The 13572-nt window shown below is 42.6% G+C and overlaps 1 protein-coding gene across 1 annotated transcript in view; it reads left to right on the forward strand.

Moving 5' to 3' along the window:
- Positions 1–11197: 11197 nt before the first annotated feature.
- LOC145877253 (tripartite motif-containing protein 16) overlaps positions 11198–13572 on the forward strand; it is an 8036-nt gene continuing 5661 nt past the window's right edge. The window contains exons 1-2 of the mRNA XM_082972554.1: positions 11198–11888; positions 12322–12417. Of these exons, the coding sequence (XP_082828680.1) occupies positions 11292–11888; positions 12322–12417 (693 nt within the window). The 5' untranslated portion in view covers positions 11198–11291. The remainder of the gene's footprint in view (positions 11889–12321; positions 12418–13572) is intronic.

Genomic DNA, 13572 nt, shown 5'->3' on the forward strand with positions numbered 1-13572 from the left:
TTCTCACTCACTGCTCTCTGCTCTCTCTCTCTGTTTTCTGCTCTCTCTCTCTGCTCTCTCAGCCTGCTCCCTCTCTCTGCGCTCTCTCTCCCTCTGCTCTCTCTGTTCTCTGCGCTCTCTCTCGCTCTGCTCTCTCTGCTCTCTGCTCTCCCTCTGCTCTCCCTCTGCTCTCCCTCTGCTCTCTCTGCTCTCTCTGCTCTCTCTCTCCCTCTGCTCTCTCTGCTCTCTCTCTCTCTCTGCTCTCTCTCTCACTGCTCTCTCCCTCTGCTCTCTCTCTCTGCTTTCCCTGCACTCTCTCTCTCTGCTCTTTGCTCTCTCTGCTCTCTCAGCCTGCTCTCTGTTCTCTGCTCTCTCTGTTCTCTGCTCTCTCAGCCTGCTCCCTCTCTCTTCTCTCTCTTCTCTCTCTTCTCTCTCTTCTCTCTCTGCTCTCTCTGCTCTCTCTCTCTGCTCTCTCTGCGCTCTCTCTCTGCGCTCTCTCTCTCTGCTCTCTCTCTCTGCTCTCTCTGCTCTCTCTCTCTGCTCTCTCTGCTCTCTCTCTGTTCTCTCTCTTTCTGCTCTCTCCCTCTCTGCTTTCGTGTCTTTGGTTATGCCAGATTAAGTGATATGACATGCTATCCTATAAAATCCTTTCTCTGTAATTAATATCACCTGATTAGCTAATCATGTAAATGTAATTAACTATAAAGTCGGGACACCACGGAAGAGTGTTTATAGAGCCATTATCTTCCGAATAAACTCTTAACCTGATGGGGATAGGGGGAAGTATTTGCACGGCCGGATAAAAAACATACCCGATTTAATCTGGTTACTACTCCTGCCCAGTAACTAGAATATGCATATAATTAGATTTGGATAGAAAACACTCTAAAGTTTCTAAAACTGTTTTAATGGTGTCTGTGAGTATAACAAAACTCATATGGCAGTCAAAACCCTGAGACAAATCCTAACAGGAAGTGGAAATCTGATGTGTGGAATCACTTTCAAGCCTTTGCCATTGAAACTCACAGGGACTTATTAATCATTTAGCACTTCCTAAGGCTTCCACTAGATGTCAACAGTCTTTACAAAGTGGTTTGAGTCTTCTATGGTAGAAACTGACCCAAAGAGAGGCTTGGGAAGTTGGTCACAGGGGGAGGGCCATTACTACTATGACGTCGGCGCCCATGGGAACCCAGAATCGTCCGCCTTGAATATTATTGAAGCTCTGGTTGAAAAAGGCCCTAAAGATTTATGTTATACAACGTTTGACATGTTTGAACGAACGTAAATATATATTTTTTGCACATTCGTGACGACATGTCCCGCGCGCTTCAGTACATTATGAGTAGCCTTTGGAACGCGCTAACAAGAAGGAACTATTGGGACATAAATTATTAACTTTTTCGAACAAAACTACATTTATTGTGGACCTGGGATTCCTGGAAGTGCCTTCTGATGAAGATAATCAAAAGGTAAGGGAATATTTACAATAGTATATTTGATTTTAGATGGTTCCAAGATGGCGCTAACCTGTATCGCCTAGCCTATTTTTCTGAGCATAGCACCTCGTTTATTGCAAAGTGTGATTTCCCAGTAAAGTTATTTTTAAATCTGGCAATGCGGTGCCAAATGGCCAAGAGGAGAAGACTGGGGGACACATGATGGAGGCAATGTCTGAAACCTATCGTCTTCACTCCTTTGAGTACCGGACTCCGGTTGCTTGGATGGATAGTCATGCTGTAGAGCGTGACCATTCTGGACTTCCTCCAGATGGTACCTAAGGGTGGTATTCTGCTGCATGGCAGAGTCCACTTGAGTACTTAGAGTACTGATTTTTGGACACGTGAGTGTCGCACTTGCTCCTTTCGGCTATAAAAAATGATACAGCTGTCTTTCATAAGAACAAACTGAACTAACTGCTATCTTGAAATGTTGAAAAAGTGTTTTTAAATAGGCATCCTATCATTTGAAAATTAGTCGAAAGGCTAAGTGATTCTCCTCCTGACAGGAAGTTGACAGTCTTCAAACATAGTGCAAAAAAAGTGGGTATGAACATAGAATATTTTTGGGTCAAAAAAAAATAATATACAGCTGTCTTTAATAAGATCAAACTGAACTAACTGCTATCTTGAAATGTTGAAAAAGTGTTTTTAAATAGCTCAGTCTTATCACTCAATATGAGTCAAAATCTGTCACTTCCAGGAGTGCTCATTTTGTCAAAAATGAAAAAAATAACCCAACTCAAACATCTGCTACCTTGAAATGTCCAAAAAAGGTATTTAAATGGGCCTACCAGACATCTTCTGGAGAGAAGAAGGCTCGATCTTCTCTCAAGAAGGACAATCTTCATACCATAAGATAGTTCTTCTTGAGAGAAGATAATGAGACGGTCAGGTAGAGAAGACCAGACAAATGGTCCACCCACACAGACCTTGTGGTGAAGAAATCAGAACAGCACCTCTTCAACCTCCGGAGGCTGAATCCACAGTGTCGCAACCACAGGGCTCTCCAGAGGGTGGTGCGTTCTGCCCAACATATCACCGGGGGCAAAGTGCCTGCCCTCCAGGACATCTACAGCACCTGGTGTCACAGGAAGGTCAAGAAGATCATCAAGGACCTCAGCCACCCAGAGGACCTCAGCCACCCAGAGGACCTCAGCCACCCAGAGGACCTCAGCCACCCAGAGGACCTCAGCCGCTGGTCACTTTAATAATGTTTACTGTTTTACCCACTTCATATGTATATACTGTATTTTTATTTATTTTATTTATTTCACCTTTATTTAACCAGGTAGGCAAGTTGAGAACAAGTTCTCATTTACAATTGCGACCTGGCCAAGATAAAGCAAAGCAGTTCGACAACATACAAAAACACAGAGTTACACATGGAGTAAAACAACATACAATCAATGATGCAGTAGAATAAAAAAAAATAATAAAAAAATAAGACTATATACAATGTGAGCAAATGATGTGAGATAAGGGAGGTAAAGGCAAAAAAATGCCATGGTGGCAAAGTAAATAAAGTATAGCAAGAAAAACACTGGAATGGTAGATTTGTAGTTTGAAGAAAGTCCAGAGATAAAATATAAATAATATGGTGCAAAGGAGCAAAATAAATAAAATAAATAAATACAGTAGGGGAAGAGGTAGTAGTTTGGGCTAAATTATAGATGGGCTATGTGCAGGTGCAGTGATCTGTGAGCTGCTCTGACAGCTGGTGCTTAAAGCTAGTGAGGGAGATAAGTGTTTCCAGTTTCAGAGATTTTTGTAGTTCGTTCCAGTCATTGGCAGCAGAGAACTGGAAGGAGAGACGACCAAAGGAGGAGTTGGCTTTAGGGGTGACCAGAGAGATATACCTGCTGGAGCGCGTGCTACAGGTGGGTGCTGCTATGGTGACCAGTGAGCGGAGATAAGGGGGGACTTTACCTAGCAGAGTCTTGTAGATGACCTGGAGCCAATGTGTTTGGCGACGATTATGAAGCGAAGGCCAGCCAACGAGAGCGTACAGGTCGCAGTGGTGGGTAGTATATGGGGCTTTGGTGACAAAACGGATGGCACTGTGATAGACTGCATCCAGCTTGTTGAGTAGGGTATTGGAAGCTATTTTGTAAATGACATCGCCGAAGTCGAGGATTGGTAGGATGGTCAGTTTTACGAGGGTATGTTTGGCAGCATGAGTGAAGGATGCTTTGTTGCGAAATAGGAAGCCAATTCGAGATTTCACTTTGGATTGGAGATGATTGATGTGAGTCTGGAAGGAGAGTTTACAGTCTAACCAGACACCTAGGTATTTGTAGTTGTCCACAAATTCTAAGTTAGAACCGTCCAGAGAAGTGATGCTGGACAGGCGGGCAGGTGCAGGCAGCGATCGGTTGAAGAGCATGCATTTAGTTTTATTTGTGTTTAGGAGCAGTTGGAGACCACGGAAGGAGAGTTGAATGGCATTGAAGCTCGTCTGGAGGGTTGTTAACACAGTGTCCAAAGAAGGGCCAGAAGTGTACAGAATGGTGTCGTCTGCGTAGAGGTGGATCAGAGATTCACCAGCAGCAAGAGCGACATCATTTATGTATACAGAGAAAAGAGTTGGCCCAAGAATTGAACCCTGTGGTACCCCCATAGAGACTGCCAGAGGTCCAGACAGTAGGCCCTCCGATTTGACACACTGAACTCTGTCAGAGAAGTAGTTGGTGAACCAGGCGACGCAATCGTTTGAGAAACCAAGGCTACTGAGTCTGCCGATGAGGATGTGGTGATTAACAGAGTCAAAAGCTTTGGCCAGGTCAATGAATACGGCAGCACAGTAATGTTTCTTATCGATGGCGGTTACGATGTCGTTTAGGACCTTGAGCGTGGCTGAGGTGCACCCATGACCAGCTCTGAAACCAGATTGCATAGCGGAGAGGGTGCGGTGGGATTCGAAATGGTCGGTAATCTGTTTGTTGACTTGGCTTTCGAAGACCTTAGAAAGGCAGGGTAGGATGGATATAGGTCTGTAGCAATTTGGGTCAAGAGTGTCACCTCCTTTGAAGAGGGGGATGACAGCAGCTGCTTTCCAATCTATGGGAATCTCAGACGACACGAAAGAGAGGTTGAACAGGCTAGTAATAGGGGTTGCAATAATTTCGGCAGATAATTTTAGAAAGAAAGGGTCCAGATTGTCAAGCCCAGCTGATTTGTAGGGGTCCAGATTTTGCAGCTCTTTCAGAACATCAGCTGAATGGATTTGGGAGAAGGAGAAATGGGGGAGGCTTGGGCGAGTTGCTGTGGGGGGTGCAGTGCTGTTGAATGCAGTAGGGGTAGTTAGGTGGAAAGCATGGCCAGCCGTAGAAAAATGCTTATTGAAATTCTCAATTATAGTGGGCTTATCGGTGGTGACAGAGTTTCCTATCCTCAGTGCAGTGGGCAGTTGGGAGGAGGTGTTCTTATTCTCCATGGACTTTACAATGTCCCAGAACTTTTTAGAGTTGGAGTTGCACGAAGCGAATTTCTGTTTGAAAAAGCTAGCCTTGGCGTTTCTAACTGCCTGTGTGTATTGGTTTCTAACTTCCCTAAAAAGTTGCATATCGCGGGGGCAGTTCGATGCTAATGCAGAACGCCACAGGATATTTTTGTGTTGGTTAAGGGCAGTCAGGTCTGGGGAGAACCAAGGGCTATATCTGTTCCTGGTTCTAAATTTCTTGAAAGGGGCATGCTTATTTAAGATGGTGAGGAAGGCATTTTTAAAAAATAACCAGGCATCCTCTACTGACGGGATGAGGTCAATATCCTTCCAGGATACCAGGGCCAGGTCGATTAGAAAGGCTTGCTCGTTGAAATGTTTCAGGGAGCGTTTGACAGTGATGAGTGGAGGTCGTTTGACCGCTGACCCATTACGGGTGCAGGCAATGAGGCAGTGATCGCTGAGATCTTGGTTGAAAACAGCAGAGGTGTATTTAGAGGGCACGTTGGTTAGGATGATATCTATGAGGGTGCCACTGTTTGCGGCTTTGGGGTTGTACCTGGTGGGTTCATTAATAATTTGTGTGAGATTGAGGGCATCAAGCTTGGATTGTAGGATGGCTGGGGTGTTAAGCATGTCCCAGTTTAGGTCACCTAGTAGCACGAGCTCTGAAGATAGATGGGGGGCAATCAGTTCACATATGGTGTCCAGAGCACAACTAGGGGCCGAGGGGGGTCTATAGCAGGCGGCAACGGTGAGAGACTTGTTTTTGGAGAGGTGGATTTTTAAAATTAGAAGTTCAAATTGTTTGGGTACAGACCTGGATAGCAGGACAGAACTCTGCAGGCTATCTCTGCAGTAGATTGCAACACCGCCCCCTTTGGTCGTTCTATCTTGTCTGAAAACGTTGTAGTTAGGGATGAAGATTTCAGAGTTTTTGGTGGACTTCCTAAGCCAAGATTCAGACACAGCTAGGACATCCGGGTTGGCGGAGTGTGCTAAAGCAGTGAATAAAACAAACTTAGGGAGGAGGCTTCTAATGTTAACATGCATGAAACCAAGGTTATTACGGTTACAGAAGTCATCAAAAGAGAGCGCCTGGGGAGTAGGAGTGGAGCCAGGCACTGCAGGGCCTGGATTCACCTCTACATCCCCAGAGGAGCAGAGAAGAATAAGTATGAGGGTACGGCTAAAAGCTATAAGAATTGGTCGTCTGTGACGTCCAGAGTAGAGAGAAAAAGGAGCAGGTTTCTGGGGGCGATAAAATAGCTTCAAGGTATAATGTACAGACAAAGGTATGGTGGGATGTGAGTACAGAGGAGGTAAACCTAGGCATTTAGTGATAGTGAGAGAGATATTGTCTCTAGAAACATCATTGAAACCAGAAGATGTCATAGCATGTGTGGGTGGAGGAACTGAGAGGTTGGATAAGGTATAATGAGCAGGGCTAGAGGCTCTACAGTGAAATAAGCCAATAAACACTAACCAGAACAGCAATGGAGAAGGCATATTGACATTAAGGAGAGGCATGCTTAGCCGAGTGATCAAAGGGTCCAGTGAGATTCAGACAGCTAGCCGGGCCATAGGTAGCAAGCTGGTGGAAGATGGGAGGGAGGTCTGTTTTTAGCCAGCTCGTGCGTTTCCGTCTGTGGGTTAGTGGGGTTCCGTGTGGAAGGGGGGACCTGTCCAAGTTGGCAAAATAGTTAGTTATAGTGGCCCAAGAAAAGTGTCCGATAGACCTATTCAGATCGCAGCCGAAAAGACAGCTAACGATTAGCGGGCCGCAGATGGGCGATCAGGTTACGTCGCGACGGAGGGGCCAGTTGGATAACTCCCTCGGGCAGATAACGTCGGTGGTCCAGTCGTGAAGACCCGATGGGGCTCCGGATCGGCAGTAAAACGGGTCAGGATAGGTGAGTTGTAGCCCAGGAGACACTTCAGCTGGCTAGCTCAGGAATAGCCCAGGAGTGGCTGACGGAACTCTTCAGCTGGCTAGCTGGCTAGCTCCGTAATAATGTGTGTTATTTCCGTGACCGACGTTGCCAATAGTCACTCAGGTAGCAGCTAGTTAGCTGCAAGATCCAGGTGTAAATGCCCAGAGCCTGCGGTAGAAATCGGGGAAAGGAGAGAGAATAGGTCCGGTATGCTCTGGTCTGAGTCGCGCTGTACAAAAACTGGCGATAGCTTTTCGAGCTAATGGATAGCTGAGGACAGCTAACCGTGGCTAGCTGAACTTCAACGTAGCCAGTGAAAATGGCTAACCTCTTGCTAGCTTCTGTTGTGGAATTCAGATGAGGTAAATAATACTTTCTTTTTTTAAATTCTAGTCCTGGTTCATCCTATATAACTACTGCTGTCCACTTCATATGAATATACTGTATTCTAGTCCTGGTTCATCCTATATAACTACTGCTGTCCACTTCATATGTATATACTGTATTCTAGTCCTGGTTCATCCTATATAACTACTGCTGTCCACTTCATATGAATATACTGTATTCTAGTCCTGGTTCATCCTATATAACTACTGCTGTCCACTTCATATGTATATACTGTATTCTAGTCCTGGTTCATCCTATATAACTACTGCTGTCCACTTCATATGTATATACTGTATTCTAGTCACGGTTCATCCTATATAACTACTGCTGTCCACTTCATATGTATATACTGTATTCTAGTCACGGTTCATCCTATATAACTACTGCTGTCCACTTCATATGTATATACTGTATTCTAGTCATGGTTCATCCTATATAACTACTGCTGTCCACTTCATATGTATATACTGTATTCTAGTCCTGGTTCATCCTATATAACTACTGCTGTCCACTTCATATGTATATACTGTATTCTAGTCATGGTTCATCCTATATAACTACTGCTGTCCACTTCATATGTATATACTGTATTCTAGTCATGGTTCATCCTATATAACTACTGCTGTCCACTTCATATGTATATACTGTATTTTAGTCATGGTTCATCCTATATAACTACTGCTGTCCACTTCATATGTATATACTGTATTCTAGTCCTGGTTCATCCTATATAACTACTGCTGTCCACTTCATATGTATATACTGTATTCCAGTCATGGTTCATCCTATATAACTACTGCTGTCCACTTCATATGTATATACTGTATTCTAGTCCTGGTTCATCCTATATAACTACTGCTGTCCACTTCATATGTATATACTGTATTCTAGTCCTGGTTCATCCTATATAACTACTGCTGTCCACTTCATATGTATATACTGTATTCTAGTCAAGGACTATCCTATTTAATTATTGCTGTCCACATACTATTCTTCAGATATACTACATATTTGATCCATATTACCTATACATCCCTTTACATTTATATATACACTACCGGTCAAACGTTTTAGAACAATTAAGGGTTTTTCTTTATTTGTACTATTTTCAACATTGTAGAATAATAGTGAAGACGTCAAGACTATGAAATATCAGATATGGAATCATGTAGTAACCAAAAAAAGTGTTATATTTATATATTTTATATTTGAGATTCTTCAAAGTAGCCACCCTTTGCCTTGATGACAGCTTTGCACAATCTTGGCATTCTCTCAACCAGCTTCATGAGATAGTCACCTGGAATGCATTTCAATTAACAGGTGTGCCTTGTTAAAGTTAATTTGTGGAATTTCTTTCCTTCTAAATGCATTTGAGCAAATCAGTTGTGTTGTGACAAGGTAGGGTTGGTATACAGAAGATAGCTCTATTTGGTAAAAGACCAAGTCCTTATTATGGCAAGAACAGCTCAAATAAGCAAAGAGAAACGACATGAATGTAAAAATTAAGAAAAACCCTTGAATGAGTAAGTGTGTCCCAACATTTGACTGGTACTGTATATATATATATATAAACTCCAGACTGGTTCTCTGTGTATATATATATCTATATATATATATATATACTCCAGACTGGTTCTGTGTATATATATATACTCCAGACTGGTTCTCTGTGTGTGTGTATATATATATATATATATATATATATATATATATATATATATATATATATATATATATATATATATATATACTCCAGACTGGTTCTGTGTGTATATATATATACTCCAGACTGGTTCTGTGTATATGTGTGTGTATATATATGTGTGTATATATATACTCCAGACTGGTTCTGTGTGTGTGTATATATATATATATATATATATATATATATATACTCCAGACTGGTTCTGTGTGTGTATATATATATATATCTATATATATATATATATACTCCAGACTGGTTCTGTGTATATATATATACTCCAGACTGGTTCTGTGTGTGTGTGTATATATATATATATATATATATATATATATATATATATATATATACTCCAGACTGGTTCTGTGTGTATATATATATACTCCAGACTGGTTCTGTGTATATGTGTGTGTATATATATGTGTGTATATATATACTCCAGACTGGTTCTGTGTGTGTGTATATATATATATATATATATATATATATATATATATATATATACTCCAGACTGGTTCTGTGTGTGTATATATATATATATATATATATATATATATATATATACTCCAGACTGGTTCTGTGTGTATATATATATACTCCAGACTGGTTCTGTGTATATGTGTGTGTGTATATATATGTGTGTATATATATATATATATATATATATATATATATATATATATATATATATATACTCCAGACTGGTTCTGTGTGTGTGTGTGTATATATATATATATATATATATATATATATATATATATACACACATATATATATATACACACATATACACACAGTATATACTCAGTATATATATTTATATTCCAGGACTCCAACATTGCTCATCCTAATATTTCTATATTTCTTAATTCCTTTACTTTTTACTGTCACGTCCTGACCAGTAATAGGGGTTATTTGTTATTGTAGTTTGGTCAGGACGTGGCAGGGGGTGTTTGTTTTAGGCGGTTCGGGCTATGTATTTAGGTAGAGGGGTGTTTGGTTTATATGGTTCGGGCTATGTATTTAGGTAGAGGGGTGTTTGGTTTATGTGGTTCGGGCTATGTATTTAGGTAGAGGGGTGTTTGGTTTATGTGGTTCGGGCTATGTATTTAGGTAGAGGGGTGTTTGGTTTATGTGGTTCGGGCTATGTATTTAGGTAGATGGGTGTTTGGTTTATGTGGTCCGGGCTATGTATTTAGGTAGAGGGGTGTTTGTTTTATGTGGTTCGGGCCTCTGATTGAAGGTCCTATAATTAGGAGTTTGTTTGTCATGGGGGTTTTGTGGCAGATTGTTGCTGTGTATAGCTTTGTGCCTTACTGGCCTGTTCTTTGTCCTTTAATAAAAGAAGATGAGTGTATATTTTCCCACTGCGTCTTGGTCTAAACCCTACGACACCTGTGACATTTACATTAGGGTGTATTGTTAGATACTACTGCACTGTTGGAACCAGGAACACAAGCATTTCACTACACCCACAATAACATCTGCTAAATATGTGTATGTGACCAATAACATTTTTATTTGATTGTATTTTTGAAAGTGTTACATAATTCTCAATCCGCTTTGCGTCGTGCCTAAAAACAGCACTTAGCCGTGGTACTGTATATTAGCCATATACTGTCACCACTTCCACCGAAGTCATTTCCTCTCCTTGTTCGGCGGTCGGCGTCACCGGTCTTCTAGTCATTGTCGATCCACTTTTTCATTTTCCATTTGTTTTGTCTTGTTTTCTTACACATCTGGTTTCCATTTCCATCATGAATTGTTGTGTATTTAACCCTCTGTTCCCCCCATGTCCTTGTGTGGAATTGTTTGTTTGTAAGTGCTTGTACTCTGTTACTGGTGCGCATCGGGTTTTGTACCCATGTAGGTTCGTTTTGTATTAAACTGCTCCGGCTATTACCTATCTCTGCTCTCCTGCGTCTGACTTCACTGCCACCAGGTCCGCAATCCTTACATATACCACACCTCCTCAGGCCTTATTGCTTATTAGAACACATAAGTGTATTATAAGGCATTATAAAGGTCATTAAAATAATTATAATATGTACTTCATAGAAAGTGTTACCCTTTATATTCTAACAACTCACATTTTAAGATTCATTATTTCATTTATTCCATGTTATGGGCTCTAACCAAGGAACAAGACTATTTGTCTCCCTCTTGCTGTTGCATGCAGTTCCTCTCTCTCTTCCTCCCTCCCTCTAACCCCTCCCTCCCTCCCTCTAACCCCACCCCTCTGGCAGAACCAGGAAGTCCCTCCCCCTCCCACAAACTCTCTTCTGAGGAAACGAAACTGATCTGAGTCTCTGTGTCGTCTGTCTGTGTGAGAGTGAACAACCGTCCAAATGGCTCAACAGGGAGTTCTGCTGGACCAGGACCAGTTCTGTTGTTCTGTCTGTCTGGATCTACTGAAGGAGCCGGTCACTACTGCCTGTGGGCACAGTTACTGTAGAATCTGTATTGAGGGCTGCTGGGATCAGGATGTTCTGAAAGGGGTCTATAGCTGTCCTCAGTGCAGAGAGACCTTCAGTCCGAGGCCTACGCTGAGTAAAAATAACATGTTGGCTGAGCTGGTGGAGAAACTGAAGAAGACAGGACTCCAGGCTGCTCCCCCTCCTGCTCTGTGCTATGCTGGACCTAGAGATGTGGCGTGTGATGTCTGCACTGGGACCAGAAAGCAGAAAGCCCTCATGTCCTGTCTGGTGTGTCTGGCCTCTTACTGTGAGACTCACCTCCAATCTCACTACGAATCTCCTGCTTTGAAGAAGCACAAGATGGTCAAAGCCACCGCACAACTACAGGAGAAGATCTGCTCTCATCATGACAAACTGCTGGAGGTTTACTGTCGTACCGATCAGCAGTGTATCTGTCTGATGTGTACAATGGACGAACATAAAGGCCATGATACAGTGTCAGCTGCAGCAGAGAGGACTGAGAAACAGGTAAGACCAGAACAACTTGTTGGTGACTGTCTGATAAACAAAGAATTAAAGATACAGTAGGAACTAAGGCTGTTTGAATATGAGATCATTCAAATGAAATAGATCCTCAGCAGAACAAATATGAACACAAACCTTGAGTATATAGATATGTCAACCCAGATTCTCCAGATGTATCACCATTTTCTAATGTCAAACACTATTATCATTCTGAATGCCCTTTTATGAGTCCAAAGTTCAGTCTCAACCTGTTGATACATGTAGTCCTACCATAAAAACTATAATCATTCACATAGCAACAAATAAATATCATTTAGTAAATGGACCATCCATTTGTTTAGATCTTCCTCTCTATGGGCCCTATGTCACATTACTATACTATTGATCTACTGGACTAATAAAGCTTGATAGCTCATTGAAGAGTGATTCTCCACAGAGGCAGCTGGGGATGAGTCAGCAGAAGGTCCAGCAGAGATTCCAGGAGAGAGAGAAGGAGCTGAAGGAGCTCCAACAGGCTGTGGAGTCTCTCAAGGTGAGTATTGTTGACCAGAGGAGACACACCATTTCACCTGTCTCCTCCAGTCAGAGAGAGAGAGAGAAGTAGAGGGGCCCCTATCCAATCCCACTGACCCCACTGTTGGGAACAGGTTGTCACTGTTGAGGCAGTGAAGAAAGTAGAGGAGGATGGGTCAAGGCTGAGGGATCCTGAGAGGATCCCTGTGAGTAGTAGATCTGTGACAGCACAGAGGGACGGGCCAACGAGGGATATATGCTTCAGTAAGGTTGGCTTCTTAGTGTTCATAGCAAATGGTTATCAACTGTACCGCAGAAATGGAATGTAAATCACAGAAAGAAAATGTGTTTTGGTGGCAGCTGCAGAGAAGTATTTGGTCATACTAGATTTGACTTCAGAAGAGTTCCAGGGTGTGTTGAGTGGTGGTGTCCCGTCCTCCCAGGCCGTTGGCCTGGTGCAGGAGCAGATAGGGTCAAAGTAGTGGAATGGGGTAGTGGGTTTTAATGAGTGTAGGGTTAGTTGGCCTGGTGCAGGAGCAGATAGGGTCAAAGTAGTGGAATGGGGTAGTGGGTTTTAATGAGTGTAGGGTTAGTTGGCCTGGTGCAGGAGCAGATAGGGTCAAAGTAGTGGAATGGGGGTAGTGGGTTTTAATGAGTGTAGGGTTAGTTGGCCTGGTGCAGGAGCAGATAGGGTCAAAGTAGTGGAATGGGGTAGTGGGTTTTAATGAGTGTAGGGTTAGTTGGCCTGGTGCAGGAGCAGATGGGGTCAAAGTAGTGGAATAGGGGTAGTGGGTTTTAATGAGTGTAGGGTTAGTTGGCATGGTGCAGGAGCAGATAGGGTCAAAGTAGTGGAATGGGGTAGTGGGTTTTAATGAGTGTAGGGTTAGTTGGCCTGGTGCAGGAGCAGATAGGGTCAAAGTAGTGGAATGGGGTAGTGGGTTTATAATGAGTGTAGGGTTAGTTGGCCTGGTGCAGGAGCAGATAGGGTCAAAGTAGTGGAATGGGGTAGTGGGTTTTAATGAGTGTAGGGTTAGTTGGCATGGTGCAGGAGCAGATAGGGTCAAAGTAGTGGAATGGGGTAGTGGGGTTTAATGAGTGTAGGGTTAGTTGGCCTGGTGCAGGAGCAGATAGGGTCAAAGTAGTGGAATGGGGTAGTGGGTTTTAATGAGTGTAG

The sequence above is a fragment of the Salmo salar genome, unplaced genomic scaffold (assembly GCF_965601325.2).
Source record: "Salmo salar unplaced genomic scaffold, fSalSal1 ptg000743l, whole genome shotgun sequence".
Classification (NCBI taxonomy): Eukaryota; Metazoa; Chordata; class Actinopteri; order Salmoniformes; family Salmonidae; genus Salmo; species Salmo salar.